The sequence below is a fragment of the Anolis sagrei genome, chromosome 5, assembly GCF_037176765.1.
Source record: "Anolis sagrei isolate rAnoSag1 chromosome 5, rAnoSag1.mat, whole genome shotgun sequence".
NCBI classification, from domain to species: domain Eukaryota; kingdom Metazoa; phylum Chordata; class Lepidosauria; order Squamata; family Dactyloidae; genus Anolis; species Anolis sagrei.
In genome coordinates, this window is record NC_090025.1 from 160,493,811 (window position 1) to 160,518,692 (window position 24,882).

At 38.1% G+C, this 24,882-nt stretch overlaps 1 protein-coding gene across 8 annotated transcripts in view; it reads left to right on the forward strand.

The window, feature by feature from the left end:
- The window catches only part of TCF20 (transcription factor 20), a 213,710-nt gene extending 192,279 nt beyond the window's left edge, over positions 1–21,431 (forward strand). For 6 of the 8 annotated variants that reach the window (XM_060777154.2, XM_060777157.2, XM_060777159.2 and 3 more), the window contains 4 exons: positions 11,077–11,170; positions 12,770–12,819; positions 15,228–15,353; positions 17,054–21,431. In XM_060777154.2, coding sequence (XP_060633137.2) covers positions 11,077–11,170; positions 12,770–12,819; positions 15,228–15,311 — 228 coding nt within the window. In that variant the 3' untranslated portion in view covers positions 15,312–15,353; positions 17,054–21,431. The remainder of the gene's footprint in view (positions 1–11,076; positions 11,171–12,769; positions 12,820–15,227; positions 15,354–17,053) is intronic. The other 2 variants (XM_067469158.1, XM_067469159.1) reach the window with 2 other exon arrangements.
- Positions 21,432–24,882: the final 3,451 nt, after the last annotated feature.

A 24,882-nucleotide genomic window follows, 5' to 3' on the forward strand; every position in this document is an offset into this window, starting at 1 on the left:
GACCAGGAAATAAAGGGAGTGAAGCAGTTGCTAGATTTTTTTGTGTATGAGTAAAGGGGAAAAATGAAAGAGAAAAGAAAGGGGATTGGTATGATGGGAAAGGAAGAGAAAAAAAGAAGGGAAGAAAGGAAGTATGAAGGAAGAGAAGGAGGGCAAGAAAGAAAGGACGAGAAAGGAAAAGTATGTGTAAAGGGAAGGAAATAAGGAGAAAGAAGGGAAAGGAAAGCAAGAAAGAAGGGGCAGAGGAAGGAAGCAAGGGAAGAAATAAAAAGCAGGGAAAAGAAAGCAAGGGGTACCGTGCATGAGGAAAAGCAAGTGAAAACGGGAAGAAGGCAAGAAAAGAGACAGGGAGAAGATGTATGTGAAAAGGAAGGAAGGAAAGAGACATAAAGAGGACATGCTCACTGTTGCCAGAACATGGTTATGAAGACGTTATGAGGTAGTCCAAGTTTTCAGAGCTGGGTAACGGAGATAGCAGGTCCAATCCTCAAGATATTTTGTGCACATAGATGGTGCAGAATCCAGAGTACTTCTAGTCCACAGCATTGGTAAGAGATACTCAACCTGTACAGAGGTTTGATGACTAATAATAGAGAATCTTTAGAGAAACATTTTTTTCATATGTCTTCACTGGAGAACAAGGGTGAAAAACCTCTCTCAGTTTGAGAACAGAATTTGATTTTAGAGAAGCCTTGATTGACTGTACTGTGGTGGTGACTGACATGAAAAGGTGGAATCAAAGATAATATATTTTAGATTAAATTTCCAATTGTAGGTTATTATGGCTTGGGGGGCTTTTAAACTCTTTAGAATGGGAAAATATGTACAAAATATGGGTAATTACAAAATAATGGTACAATGGGAAAGTATGTGTTTTGATTATGTGTTTTAAAATGTTGTAACCCACCTCGAACCATGAGGTGAGGCAGGTAAGAATTATTATTATTTTTATTATTATTGTTATTATAATTCAAGCTGAAGGGGCATGCTCAGAAATTAAAAGAAAGTCTAAAAATGCTCAGCACATCTTGTGGAAACATATACTGAAAAGCATTAATCACAGGAACCAAAAATAGTAAAACAAGAAATGGGAAGTATTAACATTTCAATACTTTTATGACCAAACACGAGTTTTTGCCTATTTAAGGACTTACTTTGTGGCAGTGGGGGCCGCAAAGAAAGCTTTCATTGTGACCAACATTGCACCTGCAAGGAACCGCCCAGCCGAGCTGTTTCGAACAGTCAAAGGGTTGTTAAATCCCGCCTCGCAAGATGGGACCCATGACCATTAGGCAGCTCACTATGAAACATTTGCTCGGTTCTTTGCAGATAAAGTCGCTCTGATCCACTCTGACCTGAACACTACTTTGACTGCAATACCTGAAGATGTAACTTGATCATCTGCTTGTCTGGTTTTAATTGATTCATTTCAATTGGTGCAACCCGAGGATGTGGATGAGATCCTTGAAGAGATGAGGGCGACTACATGCAACCTGGGCCCCTGCCCATCCTGGCTGATAAAGCAAGCCAGAGGGGATTTGGTGGAGTGAGTAAAGGTAGTGGATAATGCATTCTTGCAAGAAGGTAAATTTCCAGCAAGCCTAAATGAGGCTTCAGAGCAGGTCATGGAACTGAGACAGCCTTGGTCTCCTTAGTGGACGGTCTTCATAGAGAACTGGACAAGGGGAGTGCATCTCTGTTGGACCTCTCAGCAGCCTTCAGTACCATAGACCACGGTGTACTTCTTCAGCGCCTTGTGGGAATGGGACTTGGAGATACTGTTTGGGCCAGACAAGTAATTTTATGTAGCCAACCTGATGGTGATGTTTCCTTGATTTGAAAGTGTAGTACAAGACTATTCCTGCTCTAGGATTTCATGAAGGAGGAAGCACATCTGGTGTTTGGTTGGCATGTGATCAGATAAGGGGAAAGTCAAAATACTTACCCTTCATTGAAGGAAATCCCACCTCTGGAACAAAGCTGTGGAGAAAAAAGTGACAAATCTGGTATGAAGCAAGGGTTAGGTTACTTTGTTTCTGGAAATGTTTCTTCTTTTTCTGCCAAGAGAGTGAATGTTGTGCCCTCTTTATTCTTGAAAGAAGCAGATGGCTTTCAGTCCCAGGAGGTGGTGAAGTTGGAGCTATTATATCACCAGTGGACTGTGGAAAGCAGCAACATCTGCCAGATTGGAGACGTGTTTGACGGTAGGGGAGTTGGCAGCAGTAGCAGACATACTCTGCCTGGCTTAGTCAGTGGAATTGCAGTTAGTAGGATATCACATTTGTATGGGTTATTGAAGATAACACTAATAATCTCACAGATTGAACAGACTGTACTGAGAAAATCACAGCTTCCTGCACTTAGTTTTTCTATTAAATTTGGGGGGAAATATGTTCTAAGGAGAATGTGATAGTAGTATTTTTGGAAGTAGTATTTTTGGAATTTGAGCAAGTAATAAAGCAAATAATTGAATAAACAGGAAGATAGTAGATTGTGTTTCAAAGTGAAATATCAGTATATTTTAGTATTTCCAAACAAACTGGAAAGCTTATTCTAAAATGTTGAATAAGAAGAACTACATTTATTATCACAGTATCCTATTGCTTTGTAATGCACTGCTGAAACTTTTTAGGCTTAGGATGCTTCCAAACAGATGGTTCCTAGCACTCTTGATCAAAACACATTATGGAGCACTTCCATCTTTCTTTCCTTAACAGATATTCTTTTACATATGAGAGATCCAAATGAAAGATGACATTCTCTGTTTAAATTCTGTGAATGATAAAGGCCTGTTGTAAAATAAAGTTTATATATCTGTGGAATGACCAGGGTGGGTCAAAGGACTCTTGTCTGCTGGAGCTAGATGTGAATGTTTCAACTGACCACCTTGATTAGCATTTGATGGCCTGGCTGTTGTTTGGTGTGGCTTGTTAGTGCAATCTTTTGTTGAGAGGTGATTAGATGTCCCAAATTGTTTCCTCTGTTGTTTTGCTGTTGTAATTTTAGAGTTCTTTTAATACTAGTAGCCAGATTTTGTTCATTTTCATGGTTTCCTCCTTTCTGTTGAGATTGTCCACATGCTTGTGGATTTCAATGGCTTCTCTGTGTAGTCTGACATGGTGGTTGTTAGAGTGGTCCAGCATTTCTGTGTTCTCAAATAATATGCTGTGTTCAGGTTCATCAGGTGCTCTGCTATGGCTGACCTCTGGTTGAAGTAGTCTGCAGTGCCTTTCATGTTCCTTGATTCATGTTTAGGCGCTGCATTTGGTGGTCCCTATGTAGACTTGTCCACAGCTGCATGGTATATGGTAGACTCCTGCAGAAGTGAGAGGATCCCTCTTGTCCTTTGCTGAACGTAGCATTAATTGGATTTTCTTGGTGGGTCTGTAGATAGTTTGTATGTTGTGTTTCCTCATCAGCTTCCCTATGCGGTCAGTGGTTCCCTTGATATATGGCAAGAACACTTTTCCTCTGGGGGGGATCTTTGTCTTGACTCTTGTGGCTTGCTCTCGGTCTTGCAGCTCTTCTGATGTCTGAGGTGGAGTATCCATTGGCCTGTAGAGTCTAGTTTTGGTGGTTCAATTCATCTTGGAGGAGGTGGGGTTCGCAGATTCTTTTTGCACGGTCTGCCAAGGCTTTAATGGTGCTTCTTTTTTGACTTGGGTGATGGTTGGAGTTTTTATGTAGATATCTATTTCTGTGTGTGGGTTTTCTGTAAACGGTGTAACCCAATTGTTGATCTGGCTAATGGATGACTAAGACATCTAGAAAAGGCAGTCTTCCTTCATTTTCTTTTTCCATGGTGAATTGGACGTTTGGGTGGATGCTGTTAAGATGGTCCAGGAACCTTTTTAGTTCTTCTTCTCCATGGCTCCAAATGGTGAAAGTGTCATCCACATATCTGAACCATATAGTGGGCTTTTTTGTTGCTGTTTCCAGGGCTTGTTTTTCAAAGTGTTCCATGTAGAAATTAGCTATGACCGGGCTGAGAGGGCTCCCCATAGCTACTCCATCTTTCTGAGAGAATCTCTCAATATTGAACAATATGAGAGATTCATATTAGGATTTCATCTGATTTGTTACATAAGTTGTATGTTATTTTGGAACAGCTAAGAATGTTCTTGTATTTCAAAAAGGTTTAATAAAATGGAGCTGAATTTATGGGGATAACGTAAGAGCCTGAATAATTTGTCTCATGCTTATAGAACATGTTAAAAGTCCTTATGTCTGAGCATGTTAATCCCAGCTGAACTGTTAACTTCACTGGTGACTTATGACCTGTCACTGGGATTAGTAGTTTTGTCTGACAGAAGAGACTAAAGATCTTGGAAAGCTACAACTCATGTGCTTCCTGAGCATTGAGTCATGACATTTAAAGTGGTGTCAAACTGCATCAAGCATGCAGTATAAATGCACCCACTCATCATCATCGGTGATCCCTCATGTCCAATATTTATTTTTATTTATTTATTTACCATATTTATATCCCGCCTTTCTTACGCCAAAGGGGACTCAAGGCGGCCTTACAACAGGCAGCAATTTGATGCCACACACACACATATATCAAAAAACGATTACAATTAAAAACAAACAAACAAAACCAGAATTATTAAAATCAACAATTAAAATCACACCAACCAAAACATAATCCAGGTCCGTTCCATTTGTCAATCACATTGTTTCATAGTCACTTATTGCACTGCTCCAATTACTTGTCAAAAGCTTGATCCCAAAGCCCCGTCTTAAGTTTTTTCCTGAAGTTCAGGAGAAAAGGGGCTGATCTGATCTCACTGGGGAGGGAGTTCCCTAGACAAGGGGCCACCACTGAGAAGGCCCTGTTTCTCATCCCCACCCATCGTGCCTGCGAAGGAGGTAGGACCAAGAGCAGGGCCTCCGCAGATTATATTAATCTCCGAGATGATTCTTAGAGGGAGATATGTTCAGACAGATAAGCTGAGCTGGAACCATTTAGGGCTTTAGTCACCTTGTCATGCCCAGCATTTTTTAAAATTTTAATTATTACATTTGGCCCTGCCATAGGTTTTTAATGTGTTGTGGTCTTATTGTTACTGTTTATTGCTTTGTTTATGAGTTTATGCATTGCCTGTATTGCTGTTGCTGCTGTTTTTACTGATGTATTTGGGCTCGGCCTCTTGTAAGCCGCACCAGGTCCTTCGAGAGATGGTAGCAGGGTATAAATAAAGGATTATTGTTATTATTATTATTATTATTATTATTATTATAAAGATAGCACTTTGAATTGTGCTCAGTAGCAGACTGGCAGCCAGTGGAGCAGGTGTAACGGGGGTTGTGCGCTCCCTGTACCTTGCTCTGGTGAGAAATCTGGCTGCTGCCTGTTGGACCACTTGAAGCTACCAAACAGTCTTCAAAGGCAACCCCACGTAGAGCGTGTTGCAGTAGTCTATTCTGGATGCAACTGAGCGTAGATTACCGTGGCCCAGTCTGACTTCCCAAGGTATGGGCCAACTGGTGCACAAGTTTTAATTGTGCAAAAGGTCCCCTGGCCACTGCTGAAACCTGGGGTTCCAGGCTCAGCGCTGAATCCAGGAGAACTCCCATGCTGTGAGTCTGTGTCTTCAGGGGGGTATAACCCCATTCAGCACAGGCTTTAACCCTATACCCTATTCTGCCTTACGACTGACCAGGAGCACCTCTGTCTTGTCTGGATTCAGTTTCAATCAAAAATATGCTTGCCTTCCAAGTGTAGGGTCTTGGTAGTGGGTCTATAGGTGACTCTAGAGACCTATACTCTTATCTGCATATTCTTTCACAGTGAGCACATCGCTTTCCAGATGGAAGGCGGTCCTGGTCAGGATTGGCTTGGCACAACTTCCTCCTGATATGTTTCTCCCTTTCGCTCTTCATTCGTGCCTCTTCAAATTTCACAGCACTGTTTTCTAACAGTTGGCCTCCAGTTAGAACGCCAAGGGCCAGGGCTTCCCAGTTCTCGGTGTCTATGCCACAGTTTTTAAGATTAGCTTTAAGCCCATCTTTAAATCTCGTTTCCTGTCCTCCAACATTCCATTTTCCATTCTTGAGTTGAGCATATAGTAACACTGGTCTGGGAGACTGTGATCAGACATTCGTATAAGTGTGGCTTGGACAAAGTTGATGCCGAAGGATCATTGCTTCAGTGCTGGTGGTCTTTGCTTCTTCCAGAATGCTGACATTTGTCTGCCTGTCTTTCAAGAGATTTGCAGGATTTTTCGGAGGGAACGCTGATGGAATAGTTCCAGAAGTTGAGTATGATGTCTGTTTTGCGGGGGTATATCAGGGTTAGGAGGACACTAAACAAGCATCTTGGTATTCCTACTAATGTCCTGATCCTCAAACACTCTCTGCCTCATTCGGAAAATGGCTGCACTCACAGAGCTGAGAAGGTGTTGTATTTCATTGCCGGTGTTGACTTTTGTGAAGTGTTGACTGCCAAGGTAGCTGAAGTGGTCAACATTTTCTAATGTTACACCATTAAGCTGTATTTCTGGCATTGCAGAGGGATTGACTGGTGCCTGCTAAAAGAGCACTTTGGTTTTCTCTATATTCAGTGAAAGGCTTTTTCTATCTTTCTGCAAAGGTGCTTCAAGTGACTTGTAGATCTTCTGAATGAGCACAGACTACATTATCACCAGCATATTGGAGTTCTACAACAGATGTTGTTGTGACCTTGGTTTTGATTTTCAATCTGCTAAGGTTAAATAGCTTGCCATATGTCCTATAGATGATTTCCATGTTAGTGGATAGCTTCCCACCAACAAGGTGCAATATCATAGCGATGAAGATGGAGAATAAGGTTGGAGCAATAACACCTGATTCCACCTTTAATGGGTCACTTTGGGAACCATTCCTATCCAAGACTGTTGTCGTCGTGATGGAGCCACTGGATGTTCACAGTTTTGTTAGGGCATCTGATTTTCAGGAGGATGTTCCAGAGAGCACTGTGATGCACTGTGTCAAATGCCTTTGCAAGGTCAATGAATGCACTCACTGTCTGTCAGTTTAACAAGTTTCACAGGACTGCTAAGATAAAATGGGGTATAGAAAGTAGCAGTATATCCATACTGTGTTATTTAGAGGAAAGTTGAGATGAAAATATAACTAAAAAGAAATACGATGCTGGTGTTTAGGAATGGGAAATATTCTTTCAGGAGCTAATACCAAAAGATTAGGGCTGGCTTTTAGAGTTTTCAAATATTTTCATTTGTAATTCTGAAAATACTTTAGTACATGCTGTGTAAAAGTCTACAAAACTGGAGAAAATATTTGAAATCATTACATACTTCTTCGTTTTTAGATGCCGGTCCTACACAAGTTTATTTTTAAGGTTTCTCTCTCCTTGAATTCTCTCCTATGGCACAGTATAGAGAATGTAAAAAATAAGGTGATCCTCATATTGTTATTTTCATCTCGCAATACAAGTGAGAGCCTCATCTGTGCCTCTGCCTCAAGTCTTTGGCGCCATCTACACTGCCATTTAATCAAATCATAAAATCCGCATATCTGCTTTGAACTGGATTATATGTCTACACTGCCATATATCCCAGTACAAAGCAGATAGCTTGGATTTTATATGGCATTGTAGAAGAGGGCTTTGTTTTCCTGGAAGACAAGGGAGGAGAAGAGTTTGATGCTGGGCACAAGGTGAAAGTAGTTCGTGAATCAAGCTAATGTTTGCAGAACGCTTGTCTTGGTAAACACTTTTAAAAGTGTCCCATTTCTATTTCCAGAGCTCCAGGGTCAGAAATCTTAGGTGGCTGTCTAAAATTCTCAGTTATCTGAATGATCTCTGTTACATCAGAACAAAGGTCCAACTAGTCCTCCATTTTCTTTCCATTGAGACCAACTGAAATTTTAAAAATGCATTAGCAAGACATGAGTGTAACAGTGCCTCCCATTTGCCTGCTAGCAACAAGTATATTGGAGCAAATGTATAGGCATCGTGACTACTAACTATTGATATCCTTATCCTCCATCAGGGTGTTTAATCTTATATATATTCATTAAAAAATAACATCAATATAACATCAATATGTTGCAGCCTGAGTTCATAACCATATACCACATACTCTCCAATTTATTCCTCCTATAGTTAACGTTTTGGCTTCATCATTTATTTATTTATGATATTTCTATCCTGCCTTTCTCGAACCTGAGAAACTTAACTTAAACTCTTATAAACTTAAAAATTCCTCTTTCTCTATTCCCCTCCTCAACAGCCCCCCCAGCACAATTTTCTTATAACAAGACATGCATAGTCATCTTAATTTCATCACAATGTGTATTTTTTTCTCAACATTTCATACATTCACTCTGATTGGATTTCAGTTTTTGTGTACATTTCCTTATCTTCCAAAACAAGGGTACAGAATCAAAGAATCCGATCTTTTCGATTCTTTTTACTTATGATTTCAGTTGGGACTTTTCATAGCACTTTGTCTTTGCTTTGTATTACACCTCAGCCACTTACTTCAAAACTTGTTGAAATTCTTTCAGACCTTCTTTCAGTCTCATGAAATCATTTTACGGCTTCTGTAAATTTTCTGGGGAATCTTCCTAGATGAAACGATTGCAATGTTAGAAGACAAAGAATAAATTCCAGTTCAATATCAATAGCTCCAATACCATCTAGTTATTATGATCTTCCCAGCATTATCTTTCAAAGTGAACTATATGGGATATTAATGCACTGGTCCTGTGGTTACTGCAATCTTCTGTTTACTGCTACTCTTTGGGAGGATTGGAATATCTATTGGGCATTTTCTTTTATTTTTTTCTCCTTCTCTTTTGCTATTAATTTTTATTGATAGAAAGGAAAGGCCATACATACTACAACAATAATAAATTGAGCAAACACATTATAAAGTTATACATTTAGTAATCTACTTTCCAACTAGTACTATATTAATCTACACATGACAACGCACTCTCTCGCTCTCTCTCTCTACACACACACACACACACACACACACACACAAAATATAAAACACATTATTAAGCATTTTCAATCTATGGGTCATTGTTTTGTTTTCCATATTTGTAGGCAGGTTTTAATTAAATCTAGAGTGGATTATTTCTTTGTAGCTTGAGGCAGCTCTGTTGGTATTCCGTCTGTTTCTGGTTTGATGCTGGGCAAGTGCTCTTAGTGCCACTTCTTCAGTTTCTAAAATTGGAGATTCAGCTTCAGATGTTTTTTCTTTGAATGAATCTGCCACCTTTTCATCTCTTTTAAATATTCCTTCATTTCGTTGTGTTTTTATTGTTATTTGGCCATGTAATAATTATGGGATATGGTGGTCAGTCTTCCCTTCTTGTCGTTTACATGGATACCCCATTATGACATCACAAATGTGACTATGGTGACCAGGTGCTCAGATGGCGTTCTGTGGCTGGCTAGGAGCAGTGATGTCACAGTATGAGGCATCCCCTTTTCCTGTGCCATAGATGCAGGTGAAGCGTCAGGAGAGAATGCTTCTAGAACATGGCCATATAGCCTGAAAAATCTACAACAACTCAACTTGATTTTCTTTGTTTCACCTGCTACTTCTGTGCTGTTGTCTTTAAATATTACATGGCTTATTCTCCCATATGGAAAAAAAGAAAGGCTAGTGCATCTACATAAAAAAGGTTCTGGTATAGCTCTTTACTTTCTGTGCAGTTCTCTTTATCTGCAGCGGATTTTTTAAACAGAAAAGTTTTGAACCCTCGCTATGCTTTCTGAAATGATGCATCCAATCCCTCAGCTTTGCATTCTTTCTTTATCCTTATTTTGTTTTGGCATTCTTAAGTTTTGGTTTTAAAAAGCTAACCAGCAGTGAGAAAAGGCAGTTGAAGGAATTTATATGAATTAGGGGTGGTAAAAGTGCAATCCAAGACCAAAAAGAAGTGGCATGTTAGAGCCTGCTTTGGTTTAATTTATAGAGGAAGTTGATTCACACTGCCAAGAGAAAAGAAAAATCCTCACAACAGGAGGGAGTCTAGAACCCCTTGCCTTTTCTTGCTGTAGTCTTTGTCTTTTTTTTTTTTTTTTTGCTTCTTTAGTAAGCCAAAGCCAAAGTTTCATTGATAGGTGAGAGTGAAAAAAATCCATGTAGTGTTAATTATTAATTATAGTATTTATTTCTCCACACATGGGTTAGTGAAAATAAATGGAATGACTTACAGTGTTTAAAATAATTTTTAAATGAATGCATGAGAGACATTTTAATAAATAAGTTGACTAAAAATGTTCATTATGCAATACATTTGCAAGCCTTCCTGGTTAGAAATGAAAAAACCCTTTGCAGCCAGTCTTACCTCTGAAGTGTGGGGCATCAAGAAAAATCCTCAGAAGATGCCAACATTCAGACAGGCTCATCTTCCTTTGCAGAGTTGGCTCTTATTGTAGTTCAAGTGCCATATTTACTTAAATTTAATGTTCACCTTTTTTTGGGCTAAATTACCTTCCCAAAATTAAGGTGCACATTAGAGTTGCGTAATATGGTAATCTTAGTGCTGAGCCAAAGAAAAGGGGAAACTACTTCAGGAGCACATGGAGCTCCTATTTGAGGGATGTCATCTCTAATTTAATTGGCATAGCTCAATGCTTTGCAATGCTGGGATTTGTAGTTTGATGAGGCATCAGCATTCTTTTGCAGCTCCCATGACCCAATAGTATCGAGCCAGGGCAGTTAAAGTGGATTAATTCTACAGCATAGATGTATCCCAAAGTTTTCCTTGGCGTGCATTGCTGGAAACTTTGGTATTCTCACACTTTTGTTTTTAAAGGAGGAATTATAAGCATGCAACCACTCTAATGTGCACCTGTTTGGGCCAAATTACAAAGAGTAAATGTTTTGCTGCTGTGCATTACATTCATCAGCAAAAACTTTTTTTTTGTTTCAGAGTTCATTAGATTAGATGGTGCATTAGACTCGAGTAAACACAGAGTATATGAAATTATTAGGGATGCTTTATTGATGTTGATCAACTAGAGCCATAGTGATGAAATTGTATGAAATGGAGGTTGAAGAAAACATTAAACTTTGAGTGTAAACCAATCTGTCTTTCCATTACTTTCAGAAATGTTCTCATTGCCAGGAGCCAGGAGCCACCTTAGGCTGCTACAACAAAGGCTGCTCCTTCCGATATCATTATCCATGTGCCATTGATGCAGGTAAGAACCAGCCAGTAATCTTAAAGGAACTTTTCACTTACTGTTTACAGAACATTTTATAAGAGAGACAGAGTGGAATCATACCTGTAAAAGCAGAACATTGTACGCTTTCTGAAAGCAGCTAGCTTTGCTTCCCCTCTATCCTTTCCTTACAGGGAGGTAAGAAGAGGTTGATGTTCATGACTCGCACTTGCAAATACTAGCCAAGAAAAACAGTTTTCAACAACATTTTGAGAGCCGATCTCCAATAACCATTGGCTCTCTCCCCATCCTCAAATTACAGATTTTACCATACTCCACTAAAAACAGAACTGAGAAACATGATTTATGTTGGTTCTGTCTATGTGAAACTCACATTTGAATTACAATATACTTATTAATAACATCCTTAATATAAATATATGTTGTCATATCAGCCATTTGGGGTGCAAGAGATGAAATTTCTTCAGATCTATATCATTGCATTTTTGATCTAGTTAATAGGATTGGAGTCTGTGAGAATTGTTATTGAAGCTAGCTGCTAGTTCTTTCTAGTTCTTTCTTTCAGTTATCTTCTGTGGCAGTATGCTTTGTGTCTTCTACTTTTTACACTGTTTTTATTGGCTTATAAGCATTTTGCAAATTTGTTGGCAAGCTATAGTTCAAGTAGAGAGAGAGAATTCTGCTACTACAGGATCAGGACACACATACAACATGCACTTGGACCGCAGGCAGAAGAATCAGCATCATTAATATTTGCAGAATATTAATAATAATTAATCAGATTCTTCCTGCTTGTACGGGTGCCTCTGCTGATGTCAGCACCGGGTACCTTCAACAGCTAGGAGGTTACATGGAGCTTTGCAGCCAACTGGGAGCTGCGACAACAGCAACATAGGCATGGGCTGTCCCCTTTCCTCTGCACTGATTAGTACAGCGGAAAGGAGATAGCGGTGGTGATCCTGCTACGCACAGTGCCCTGTAGCTTCGGGGTTACTATAGAGTTTCAAGCAAACTCTCGAGCATCCCCTCCCATTTAATAACATGGGGCTTAACTGGATTAACCTGTGTTTATCTGCAATACTTGCTAGAAATTGAGAAATGTTGTGAGGTAGCAGGAGTCCGAGTTGTAATGCCCATTTAGACAGGCCCTTTGTTCATTAACCTGAATTTTTTGTTCCTTATGCAAAAAAAATCTTATCTGGTTTAGAAGGCTCAATGTGGAATAATCACGTTGCCATGTGGCAAAGGGTGCTGAGCAAAATTCAAAGAGTGGCTAAGATTTCACTTTTGTTAGTTTAATGCTATTAAAACTTTTCCAACATATTGCACCGGTAGGAGGACCAGGTTATACCATCTTGTCAAATTCACTTCCTCCTTTAAAAGTCTACTGAAATAATATAAAGCACAGTAAAAGCAAATATGTACAGTTTGAACTAAAAGGCAAGTAGATGAAAATGTCTGAAATGTATTTTATTATCCAGTCTTTGGGCATGAGATAGCGGTATTAAAAGAGCTTATGAAGTTTTGATTGGAGGGGATAGACCAAAAGGTTGTAGATCTGGTGGTTTCCATTTTCTGTCAAAGCAGTTTTCTATTCTGCTTATTTTTCTCTTTCAGATTGTTTACTAAATGAAGAGAATTTCTCAGTGAGGTGCCCCAAGCACAAGGTAATTTGAAATGCTACAAATTTGGCACTGCCCCTTTCTGGATTCACAATTCTTTATTTTTAGACAATTTATTTCTAGATACTTTCTAAATATATGTTCTCTCAGGCTGTTTCTTCATTATGTGAAATTTCTGTATATGTGTGTGTTTCTCTGGATAGTACTGTTTTCCGATCAGAAAGCATGAGTGTCTACATATCACCCTTTTAAAAAGTTATAAAGGAGGGGGGGGGGGAATAAAAATGCATTATAACTGCTCACTTTTGAAGTCTACATTTCAAAACCTTTGTACTGAGTATTTTCCTTTGGCTGTAGTATTCTAAAGAAAAATACTTGGTACTAAAACTTCAAAGTGTAGTAAATAGAATGTTAAAATTCGTTTGAAAGTAATCTCAGACAGATAAATATATGAATGATGGTGAACTGATTAGAAGGCTCATCTTAGTAGATAAGTGTGTGTTTCTGCAGATGAGCAATAATTATGTGCTGAATGCAGTTAGCCAGCTCCATTTCTGGACAAAAAGCATCGGTTTTTGCAGTAAGCTATGCAATCTAAAGTGGGGCAAAATTGATTTTACTGTAAGACATAAATAACACCAGTGGTTCTCAACCTGTGGGTCCCCAGATGTTTTGGCTTCAACTCCCAAAAATCCTAACAGCTGGTAAAATGGCTGGGATTTCTGGGAGTTGTAAGCCAAAACACCTGGGGACCCACAAGTTACACTATGAATCATACACACACACACAATGTCATTTTCAGTATCTCTGAATAATCATAAAAGCATGATTATTTAACTTGTTAAATTAAGTGTTCTGAGATGCAGAGATAAGTTCAGGGAAGTAGTAGAGAACAAGATGTTTGGAGTGTTTTGAAGGACAAAGACCTATTACGTGAATGAAACCTATAATATTCTCTGAGCAGAAACCTTTGTCAGAGAAAAGTTCAGTTTCATTCAATGGCAGTGCTACAAATGCAGGTCACTTCTAACACAGAGATCATATGACATTAAGACTTTAGAAAGCAGCCAAATCTCAGATAAAACCAGATAGATTTACCTCCAGGATCATTTGGTTTGAACTTGACCCTTCAAACTAAATGTCCCATAAAATACACAGAATTGATTATTTTATAATAAGATTTTTGCAGAACAAAGTTTAGCAGAATTCAGAAGAAAATATTCAGCTTTAAACATTGATTTTGGCAGGGAAAAGCCTTTTCACACATACATACTGTCTTTTGATATTTGAACCACAAGGTGGCAGAAGATAGTTAAAAACCACAATATAATGTAAGAAGGGAAAAGCCTTTTCATTTTCACACATACATACAAAAATATCATAATCATAAGTTAATTTTCTGATCTAGCTGTTCATCTTTAGAGAAAAAAAATGCACTTTATAGCAATAAATTAGAAAGAATATCTGTGAATCTGTTTCATTTGCTTCTTTGTGATACTGATTAAATGGATAAAGAAACCACTACTTGAATAAAAATCCAATTTCCTCATTTTAAAATTCACCAGTAAGATTGTATATACTTTGAACTCTAAAAAGCAAACATGTGCCATAAAAATCAAGTTTGTACATATAAATTTCATGCATCAGGAAAACACATATATTATTTGCTTGCTTTGTATTATTTATTCTTTGTCTGCTAAGGATAAATTGGTGAAAGGAAGCTACTCAAGCTCTGTCCATTAATTACTTGTAATCCTGCAGAGCTTCTTTCTGGTGTTGAAGATTTTATCAAATAGTACCTATGTATAAACTTTCAAGCCAGTTTTAACAGACAAGAGGGATAGTTTAACAAAAATAAAAGTAAAGTTGACATTCTTAAGCTATTGATTTTTGTGCCCAGTATCAATATTTGATCATTTTTGCATTTGTCTGGGTTTTCTTTCCAATAGGAAAAGGCATGTCTTATTCTCTAATAATGGTCTTAAGTGTTGAAAAGTTGCTTGTTCCAGAAGTTATGGAAATGTAGTTCAGCTATACTTCTTAAACATTTATTTCAAAGATAACACCCATGTATGTTTGAATACTAGCTATATTCAGTTGAGACCATCACAAAATAAAAATAGCTTGACATTTCAAACTTTTTTAGTGTCTTTTCAGAACACTAAAAAAACAAGGGTTAAAAAACCCATAAGGTCATTTTAATGCTTTGTTATGCTCAGTGTGAAAATTTTGTGATTATGCATGATGTTCAGCTCTAGTTTCTTCCTGAATTCTGTATATTTCTTACTTCACAAAACTACCTGTGCTGTCTTGCAGAAACTTGCCTGTTTGCTTCTACTACTGACACTCCTTTCTCTGTCATCTTCCATAATTCCTCTTTTTATCTCCTTCCTTCTACTTTTCTTTATCCTCTCATTCCCTTTCATTAACCTCATTGGCCTAATGAACATCAGCCCCTCCTTCCTTGCTCTCTTCCCTCCTTGCAGAACAAGATGGTGAAAGGCAGCCTCAGCACAGAGCAGTCCGAGCGGGGGTGAGGGGGGAAGTGTGTCCTGGGAATGGGAAAAAAGCAAGCACAGGTGAGTTGAGGGAGGTTTAAGCATCAAAAGCACAACAAATGCTGCTTTATCTGTATTCTCCCTAGAGCAGGGGTTTTGTTGCTCCTATGTTACATGAAGGAAATGGCAGCATTGTGAACCATGTTTTTATCCTGTGTTTATTTCAATGGTGGAAGTTATATTTTCAGTGCTGATTTCTTTTATAAAAAGCACTGATGTGCAGTATACTTCAGTTAAAAGCAACCAGCAAAAAATCAAATACTACTTTAAATATTTTGAAAAGCTGTTTTTATAATACAGCAGAACTGTAAAATTGTGTAACGTTCGATATTATTGATCTTTATTTGCTTTTATATACTGTGTTTCAGTATTAATATCAAGTCAATATAGTATTTTATGAGATATAGTATTCATATTTTTAATAACTTAAGTAACCAGCATCTACCAAACCTCATGGGTGCCAGTTTACTGAAAGTCTACTATATTGATGTTATAGAAAGTTAAGTTAAGAAGGGATTTTTGTCACCCTTCTTACCTTTCCTCAGCTAATACATCCTGCCTGGGGAGGTGTCTCAACATCTTAGGTATGATTTGGTGTCATCACAGATTTTCAACCAACTATGAAAATTCCCATCTCTTTCTCTTTGTCTCTTCCTCTGTCTCTCTGTGTTTCTGTCTTCGCTCCAAATAATTGTCACTCCTGTGGAAAAAAACAAATTATTTACAACTGAATAGACAGATAGATGGAAAACAATATTTTGCAGTGTTGAATGGAAAGGGGTATCTCCAGTTGAAGTATTTAATTTTAAAAGCTATCTTAAGGTCGTCAAAATCAAGAAACATACGTGGTTGATGAGTAGGTCAAAGTCTCATCTACAGAATTGGCTTACAGTCTGGAAGGGTTGTAGGAGTAGATGACTGATAGCCAGAATAAGTAGGCTCCAAAGCAAGAAGCAAGTAGACATGCAGAATCAATTTCCATTAAAAAACTAACTTGACTTTCTAGGATACTGTTTGATATGTAAACACAATTACACAATCTTTTAAAGAGATTTTCCAATTATGCATAAGTAAACCACTAATATCTGTCTCTTTTCCATAAAACATACCAATGGTTGCAAAATTTGGTTATTAGATCTCAAAACTTATAATCCAAACTTCAGCAAAACTAAGAACACTGTCTGAATATAGCACAGATTCATATGAACCATTGAGTCCCCCCAGGGGTGAGAAAGGCGGTATATAAATGCTGTAAATAAATAAGATATATATTTTCCTGTTGCCTATGTTGAAATAAATTTCTGTAGTTACTAATTGTTTTTAAGTAATTGTAAAATTCTTCATAGAATTGGAAAAATGTTTTCAGGCTAAAACAGAGCCCCCTCCTTGTAGTGCCTTATTGTATCTTCCAGCACAGTGCTGAGAAACAGCTTTGGTTTCTCAGCAATAAATGAAGAGCATTCTGATATGTAAACACAGACAGAAAAGAAAAAGCCATTGCTCTATATAGCTATCATGTAGTCATTGCATGATGACTTTTTGATGACCTTAGAAAACAAGATTATTGTCTGCAGAACAATAATGATCATTGACTTTCATAAAAAAGTTCTGTTAGGTTTAAGAGCTCTTAAAAGAATTGCTACTAAATGTTTCCTTTCAGCCATGGTGTTAATTTTGACACAGAAAATTTTAGCACCTATCTACATTTTTCCCCTTTATAGGTTAGACTGTTGAGATAAGAAAGCGGTGGACATTCAAGATTCAATGGATTTTTTCCCACTGTGCAGTCATGCCCCTCTCTTGATGTGCCTGCCAATGCCAGCACTTCCTTCATCAACTCTTTCATCACAACCGACCGAAAACATCACAGAATATGATCAAGGAGTCTGAACCAGCTGTTTTCATGGACACAATCTCCATATTGACTTTGGGAAAGGGAGGGTAAAGAAGAGAAGGTGGGGGGAATTAAAGAGGGAGGGATAAAATATATATATATAGATATATATATTAAAAGTTCTATTTTTAGTCTTGATAGACTTGTTTTAAATGAAAGGTGCGCTATCCCTTTTTATGCATTAAATTCAATTTTTAGGACTAATGTATGTTCCAAGTTGCTCATAATAAGTAAAATTCAAACAAGGCCTTTGCAAATCATCTTGTTTCAGAAAAGGATATGGAGTTAATGAGCTTGCTTAATCAAACTTGTCTCTTCACTCCAGCTTCCACAAAGGAAACCAAGGTTTCAAAGAATACAGATTTTTTTTTGTTATTGTTGCTGGCAAATTATCTGCAGGGGGGAGGTGGGAATGAATGGTTGCAGGGGACAGAATGTTTGTATTTGTGTACGTATGAACAGGGGATTTTTCTTTTTAAGAAACACTATTTATTTTTACTAAGAAAGAAAGCCCGAGAAGCATCGGAAAACTCCTATGTCATATGGCTTGTGAAATAAGAGTGGCTTCTACTCGCTTCATATTCAGATACTCTGACCTTATATATACGACTCTGTCTGTACCAAAAGGTGGGGGGTTGGGGCCAATCTTGGCCTTGATAAATACTCCCAAATCATTCCAAGGAGTTGCTGCCTTTTAAAAAAAGGCAGTCTGGAGGAAGATGTTGGCTTGCCTAGGAGAAAGGGGCATTCAACAGAAAGTCTGAATGTTGACATAATCAGTGTGTGTTAAGCTGACAAGGAAAATCCAGTTAACCCTTCACTTCTCTGTATTTTGTTTCCCAAAGGAAGGAAGGGAGAATGTTAATATAGCAGCCTACACCACATGGTTACTTTTTGTTTGTTTGTTTGTTTGTACATTGTGTAATTTTTAAACATTTGAGTTTTTAAAAAAGAAAACCTTTTCTCTTGTTAAGGCCTTAAGAAGGGGTTAGTGCATCTTTCAGGGGTCACTCTGCCATGGGAATAAAATAGCTGTTTCACAAACAGTTTTATATAAAAAAACTAAAACAAAACAAAAAAACCCACAAAAAACCTAATAAACTTCATTTTAACCTTGTTTTATCTGTGCAATTTAATGTATTTTTCTTCCCAACCTTGAACAAAACCAGTTTTCTGTGGTTGCCTTTTGTGTAGTTTGCACATCATTGTAACAATATTGATTTAAGATGAGCTTTCCTCCACAGTCCTCTGGGTGGGTTGCAGAGACTACTTATACTGAAAGGCAATATCCTTTCTTGGGTTCTTTTTCTAGAACGTTTGGGAAAACTGGTACATTGGCCATCTCCATCTGGTTCTATACAGCATATAGGCATTTTTAAAACCTATGAAACCACCTCATATTTTGACTCTGCTCTATAGCTTGACGCCTTTTTAGCTTTTTAAGGAGCTACAGTTAGGAGCAAGAGGCATTTAAAAAAAGGCCAAATGGCTTTTTGAGGAAAAGAGAAACAAGAAGGAAGGAAAGAAGGAAGGCTAGGAAGAGGAAAGAAGAAAGAATGGAAAATATGTATGCTTGAGGTATGTATGTGAGAGGCTGATGGTAGGGTGGCTCTTTTGCTTATCACTGAAGCCCCTGCCAGATTTTTCCAGGGTGACTGTAGCCCTTGAGAGAAAAAAGGTTTTCCACTCAGGTCAAAGGATGGCACTAGAATACTTAAGAGAGATCTACTTTCCTGATGGCTCCTTTGCTAGAGTTTTAAACGCATATTCTGCTTGCCATTAGTTATAGAACAACCAAGCATTTGTGTGTGAGAAAGAAAGTCAGTCCAAATCAGCATGATAAACAAAACGCATATCTGCAATGCAGTATGGTATCTTGAACCAAAATTCATTTTCTGTTATTAGATATGTTAAAAAGTCAGAAACACAAATTACTATAGTATTTACTTAATTAGATTCCAAGCAGATTTTCTTTATTTTAATTTCATTTTATCAGCATTTACTTTATTTAATTTTAATAGCATTTGCTTATCCCTTAAATAGGAAATAACGATGGGGTTTGCTTTTAAGCAGACTAATTCATAATTGCACTGTTTCCAATCACAGTCTTACTCAGGAAGTGTATGTTGCCTCTTAAAAACACTCCCAGAAGGAACAGTTCTACATAATACCCAATTATTTCAAGAAAATGTTCCCTGCTTCTTCAAATCCTGTATAAAGTGTATGAGAGATGTGTTTTACTACATCCATGTTCATAAGAAAAGTGCAGTGCTGTTAACAAAGGGTCATGGATATATTGAAACCCATCTTGAAAGTGATGAACCAAATGCTACCCAAGCCAGATATAGAAGCATATCTTTCCTATTTGTTTGCCCAGACCTATGGATTCCATTTAACTATCAGTAATAAACAGTGGTTAGCAGATACATCTTCTAGAAATTTGCTTTCTTTTTCATGTTAGGAGCGACTTGAGAAACTGCAAGTCACTTCTGGTGTGAGAGAATTCTCTTATGTTCTTGCATGAGAAGCTGGAGCTGACAGATGGGAGCTCACTCCGCTCTCCGGATTTGAACCGCCAACCTTTCAGTCAGCAGTCCTTCTGGCACAAGGATCTAACCCATTGCACCACCAGGGGCTCCTTAAATTTGCCGAATTTACTTTAAAGCTAGTGGTTTAATATCTTGCTCATTCTACTGCTGATCAATTCCCCCCCCCCCCCTTGTTCTAGAACATTGGTTCTCAACTTGTGAGTCCCCACGTGTTTTGGCCTACAAAACTCAGAAATCCCAGCCAGTTTACCAGCTGTTAGGATTTCTTGGAGTTGAAGGCCAAAATATCTGGGGACCCACAGGTTGAGAACCATTGTTCTAGAATGTCACAGATAAGGTACTAATCGAGGAGACCAGGGCTTGAATCCCTTCTCAGCCATGGAAACCAGCTGAATGATTTGGGGCAAGTCAAAGCCCTTGTAAAATTCTGCTAAGAAAACTACATGATAAAACCTATTAGAATTATTTAGGATTGCCATAAGTTAGAAATGAACTGAAGGCACATAACAAGGGACTAATTCCACCAGCACCCATCAACTCTATATCATGAGATGAATATAAGGCAATCTCCCCAGGACCCTGTTCTGGAGGGGTGGGAAGCCAGAGCCATTGAGAAGATCTGCAAAGAGAAAGGGAGAAGAAGAAAGTAATATGGAGAAACCATGTTTACATTGCAATGTCAGTGTCACACTGGATTTAAGCCAAACTACTACCTTCCACATTTTGTAAACGTCTATGTGTTCCTTGCCCCTGGTACATCTAAAGACACTAGGGAAAAGACTGAATAAAAAGTCAACAGCTATGTACAAACAATTGGTTACCTTGTATCACTGAAGAAAATGGGGCTGTTTTTTATATGGCACAGAATATGGTAATGGAAAGCAAAATATGAAAAGTGAGGCAGAGGAATTATGTTTATGACCAGATGTTTTCCAAAAATGGCAAGTTGGTGAAAAGTAAAGCTCAGTGTTTCCTCTTTGAGAGTCACCTATAAATTGACGTCCCCTACAAACTTCATTAGGAAGAAGCAATTGTAATTGACTTTATAGTTTGTATTTATAAATGGAGGGAATCTGAAACCACAAGAAATAAAAGAGATATTATGTATTTAAGTTATTTTTATTCTGTATATTTGTCCCAACACTTTTAAATACATACACCTGCCACAGCAATTCAGTGGCATTGGGAGTGGGATTATCTACTGGAATTATTGTAAATCCCAATACAATTGATAATTCATAGGTTTGATGCCAACAGGTCAGCCAAGATTTGATGATTTACAAATAACTAAGATCTGCCATTCTCTGTTAAAGATAGCCCATGAATAAACAACACAAATGAAGCAAAAGCTAACAGGGACCTAAGACATTTTGACTTTACTTTAAAAAAAGGTTTTAATTATTTTGTTCTGTAAACCAGCATGTTCCTTGAGTGTTATCTAATAGTGATTTGTGTATAACGAAATTGCCAAAGTCATTGAATATAGGAGCTGGAAGAGATCCTAGTCAAACTTCCAATTGGTGCAAGACGTGCACTGCAAGATGCGACCACAGCATCTCTGACAGATGACCATCCAGCCTCTGCTTAAATACCTCCAGCAATGAAGAGCTCATCGCTTTCTTAGGCAATTTGATTCATTGCCAAAAAAATAAAAACTCTTTCTGTTAAGAAAGTTCTCCTGATTCAGTCTCTACCCTTCGATTCTAGCCAAGATCTCTGGGCCAACAAGAGACAACCACCCCACCTTTTGCATGACACCCTTTCAGATATTAGAAGGCCACATCTATGTCTTCTTTTCATCTTGTCTAGTTCATTCAAGCATTCTTCATAAAAATTGTTTTCCTGACTTCTCACTATCCTGGCCACCCATTCGTGAGCACACACTTTTTTTGTCAATATACCCCTTAAAATGTAGAACTCACAATATTCCAGATACAGCAAAGTTTGTGAAGAACAGAATGCAAATACTGGTTGTGATCTGGACTTTAGGCTGTTAATGCAAATTGTGTTTGCCTTTTTTGTGTTTCTGCTAACTCATATTCAGCTTGTGATTAAGTAAAGTCACATGCATACACTGTTCTATACTTGTGCCTTTGATTTTTTTTTTTTGTTCCTAAAAGAAGGACTTTTATCTTTGTTGTATTTCATAATTTTGTGTTTTGGCTCAGTTCTAAATGCTTGACGAGGGTAATTTGAAGCTTGAATCTGTTTTCTATTGGATAAGCTGCCCCTTCCAGTGTCTTGTTGTTTACAGACTTGCTGTGCATCTTCTTTACATTCTGATTTAACAATTTTCAAAGAGAACCTTGAACAACATGGAGGCTAAGACAGCTCTTTGCTGGTCCACTTTATCTCCCATCCTCCTCCAAGTTGATGCAGTAATAAACATTTGTTGCATATGACTGTTCAACCAATTGTGGTTTCAACTAACAGTACTATTGTTCCTTCTACATTTTACCAAATTGTCAACAAAGATATAAAAGACCTCAAATGTTTTGCTGAAATCACAATATACATATCTTGATTTCAAAATAGCAACTTTATAGAAAACAAAAATGGACCTGAGGTTGTTGTGGTATATTTCATTCTGAATAAAATCATGGTGGCTCCTATAGTCTGTGTTCTTTTCTAGATGATGTTTCCTAACTGGCTGTTTCATACATGTTTAAAGTTTTGGATTAATATTACCTCTTAAAATGTGGGTGCAGAGAAAAAACATTTTTTGTTTGGAATAAAAGTAGCGTATGGGTCTAGAGAAATAAAACAAGCCCCATTACTATCTTCCTTCCGCAGGAACCTGAAAACCTGGTGGTTCCAGCAGACCTTTGAAAATGATTAGCCCCAGGCCCTACCCTGGCCATCAGGACCCTGCTCTGCACTTTATCCACTTCCCTGGCCATATGCTACTTCGTTGCACTAGCCCTGAAAATCCGGTGGCTCCAGCAGGTCTTTGAAAATGATTAGCCCCAGGCTTTACCCTGACCATCAGCTAGGACCCTACTCCACACTTTATCCACTTCCAGCTTCAAAATGGAGATGAGGATCAACCCCCAGAGTTGGACACAACTGGACTTTACCTTTACTTTTATGTGTTATAATCGTTATTTTGTATGATTTTGTGTTGGTAATTGAATGCTTTGCCCTGTGCTGGAAACCACTCTAAGTCCCCTCGAAAAGAAAGAGCAGTCTACAAATTATTATTATTACTATTCTAGAAAAAGCTGTGCTCTTCCCAAATGCCCCAGATTGCAATAGAATGACCAATAGTATGTCCAGGCCGAGGGGATCCTTTTCCGTTGATAAAAGTGAGCAGTGAAAAAGGAGAAAGGTTGCCCTCTATATTCTCATGGGCATGCAGCCCCCAATCCCTAGCAATTAACCATATCTCTGTTAATGTTCTACTGTCCTCAAGCTTAAACCTCCCTTTTTCTGGTTCAGCAGGAAAAAATGAGCACTTGGTTATTGTAGCAGCTCTGAGGAACATTAGCTCCTCCAGCATTTACCTTCCTTACAGGAGCAGGTGAGACGACTGTATTCATCCTTGGTCACATACCTCCTTATCCATGTCCTTTTTGAAGTCACAGCTGATCAGAAAACTGTTTGCAATGATAGTATCTTGTTATTCCCCCCATAATATCCCCCCCCCCCCATAATAGCCCTTGATGGTGTCTTTAGTACTTCCACTTTTCAGAATGTTTCATTCCTAACAGAATTTATATTGAAGGGACCATGCCCTTTTTTTTCACTGAGCAATTTGAAAATGGGTTTGTTAAAGCCCAGAGTATATGTCCTTTGCACAGGTTTCATATTTTTTTATCACTAATTTAAAATGGCAAGATCACGTTCTCTCTAGGTTCTTAACCACTTTCATGTCGCCAGTTTTCTCTTTGCCAATGTTTGCCAAACCTCATTTCTTTCTCTGCCTCCATAACAAAGTTGTCAACAAGACAGTCCTTTCTTGGGCAATCCTTACTTTGAATGCCAGTAGGTGCCAATACTATTTTGTGCCACCTCTGTGAAATCTTTTGCAATAATTTCAGATAAGCATCTTGCATAGCTTCCAGCAGTTTGTAATATACACCTTCTGTTTTTTTTCTTCCTTTTTAGCTTTGTTAGATGCTTTCAACACCACTCTTGCTATGAGATCCATGGATTTCCATGAAGGTGTGTTCATGCTTTCCACCAACCAGTGAGAACTCAGGGCATGAATCCAATCCAACCAATTCATATCTATAATATAATAACACATCAATTATTTTTTCTATATTAGAAGCTTAAGTTTATTTTGTTTGCTTCCTACGTGCTTTTATTTAGATACAATGGAGGCTTCCCATTATATGTACCTCTGAATTGGCACCTCTACTTCCTTTGTCACACATATTCACATTCCTAATATTTAGCTAAGTACTTAGCTCTGGACTTTGCATCTCTTTCCTGGAAGGTTTATCTTAAAACCCGTTTGATCAGATTGTAAATTCTTGCCAAATATGTTCTTCCCAGTCTCCTTTCAGAAGTATTTCATTGTCTTGCTAAGAAAACCCAAAGCTAAGGTTGCAATAAATCTGAGTTAATTTGACAACACATTTTGCCACTGAGATTAAGGAACTACTATTTGGAATCTTGACTGGGGCACTATGTAAAAAACCCGGTGTGAATGGTTTCCTTTCTCCAGATGTTGCATAAGTACTGTCCCTAATGTGATGCTGGGAAGAGTTGCACAAGCATTAAAACACACCTCTTACTGACTTGGTGAGTGGGTATCTAATTGGCCATTTCACAATGAAGTGAGTTCAAGGCCTTAGTGTCCATTGCACAAGCAACTGCGCAAGTGTGGAGTACAGCATAACTACACTGGGATACATTTACTCTGCCCTGAAATGGTATAGGATCTTAATCACTGTATTAGCTTTTGGTGGGGTGGAAAACATCTCTCTTTGGGATGTGCAAAATCATTAGGTTTCATGAAAATAAAACATACACAATAAAGCAAATACAAAACCCTTGGTATTTAAACAAGACTAAGCAACCTGCTGGAAATACTATTCTTCAGAGTCTCTTGCACTCATCAGCCCTCTCCTCAAGATATGTTGAATATTAGTCACCTAGT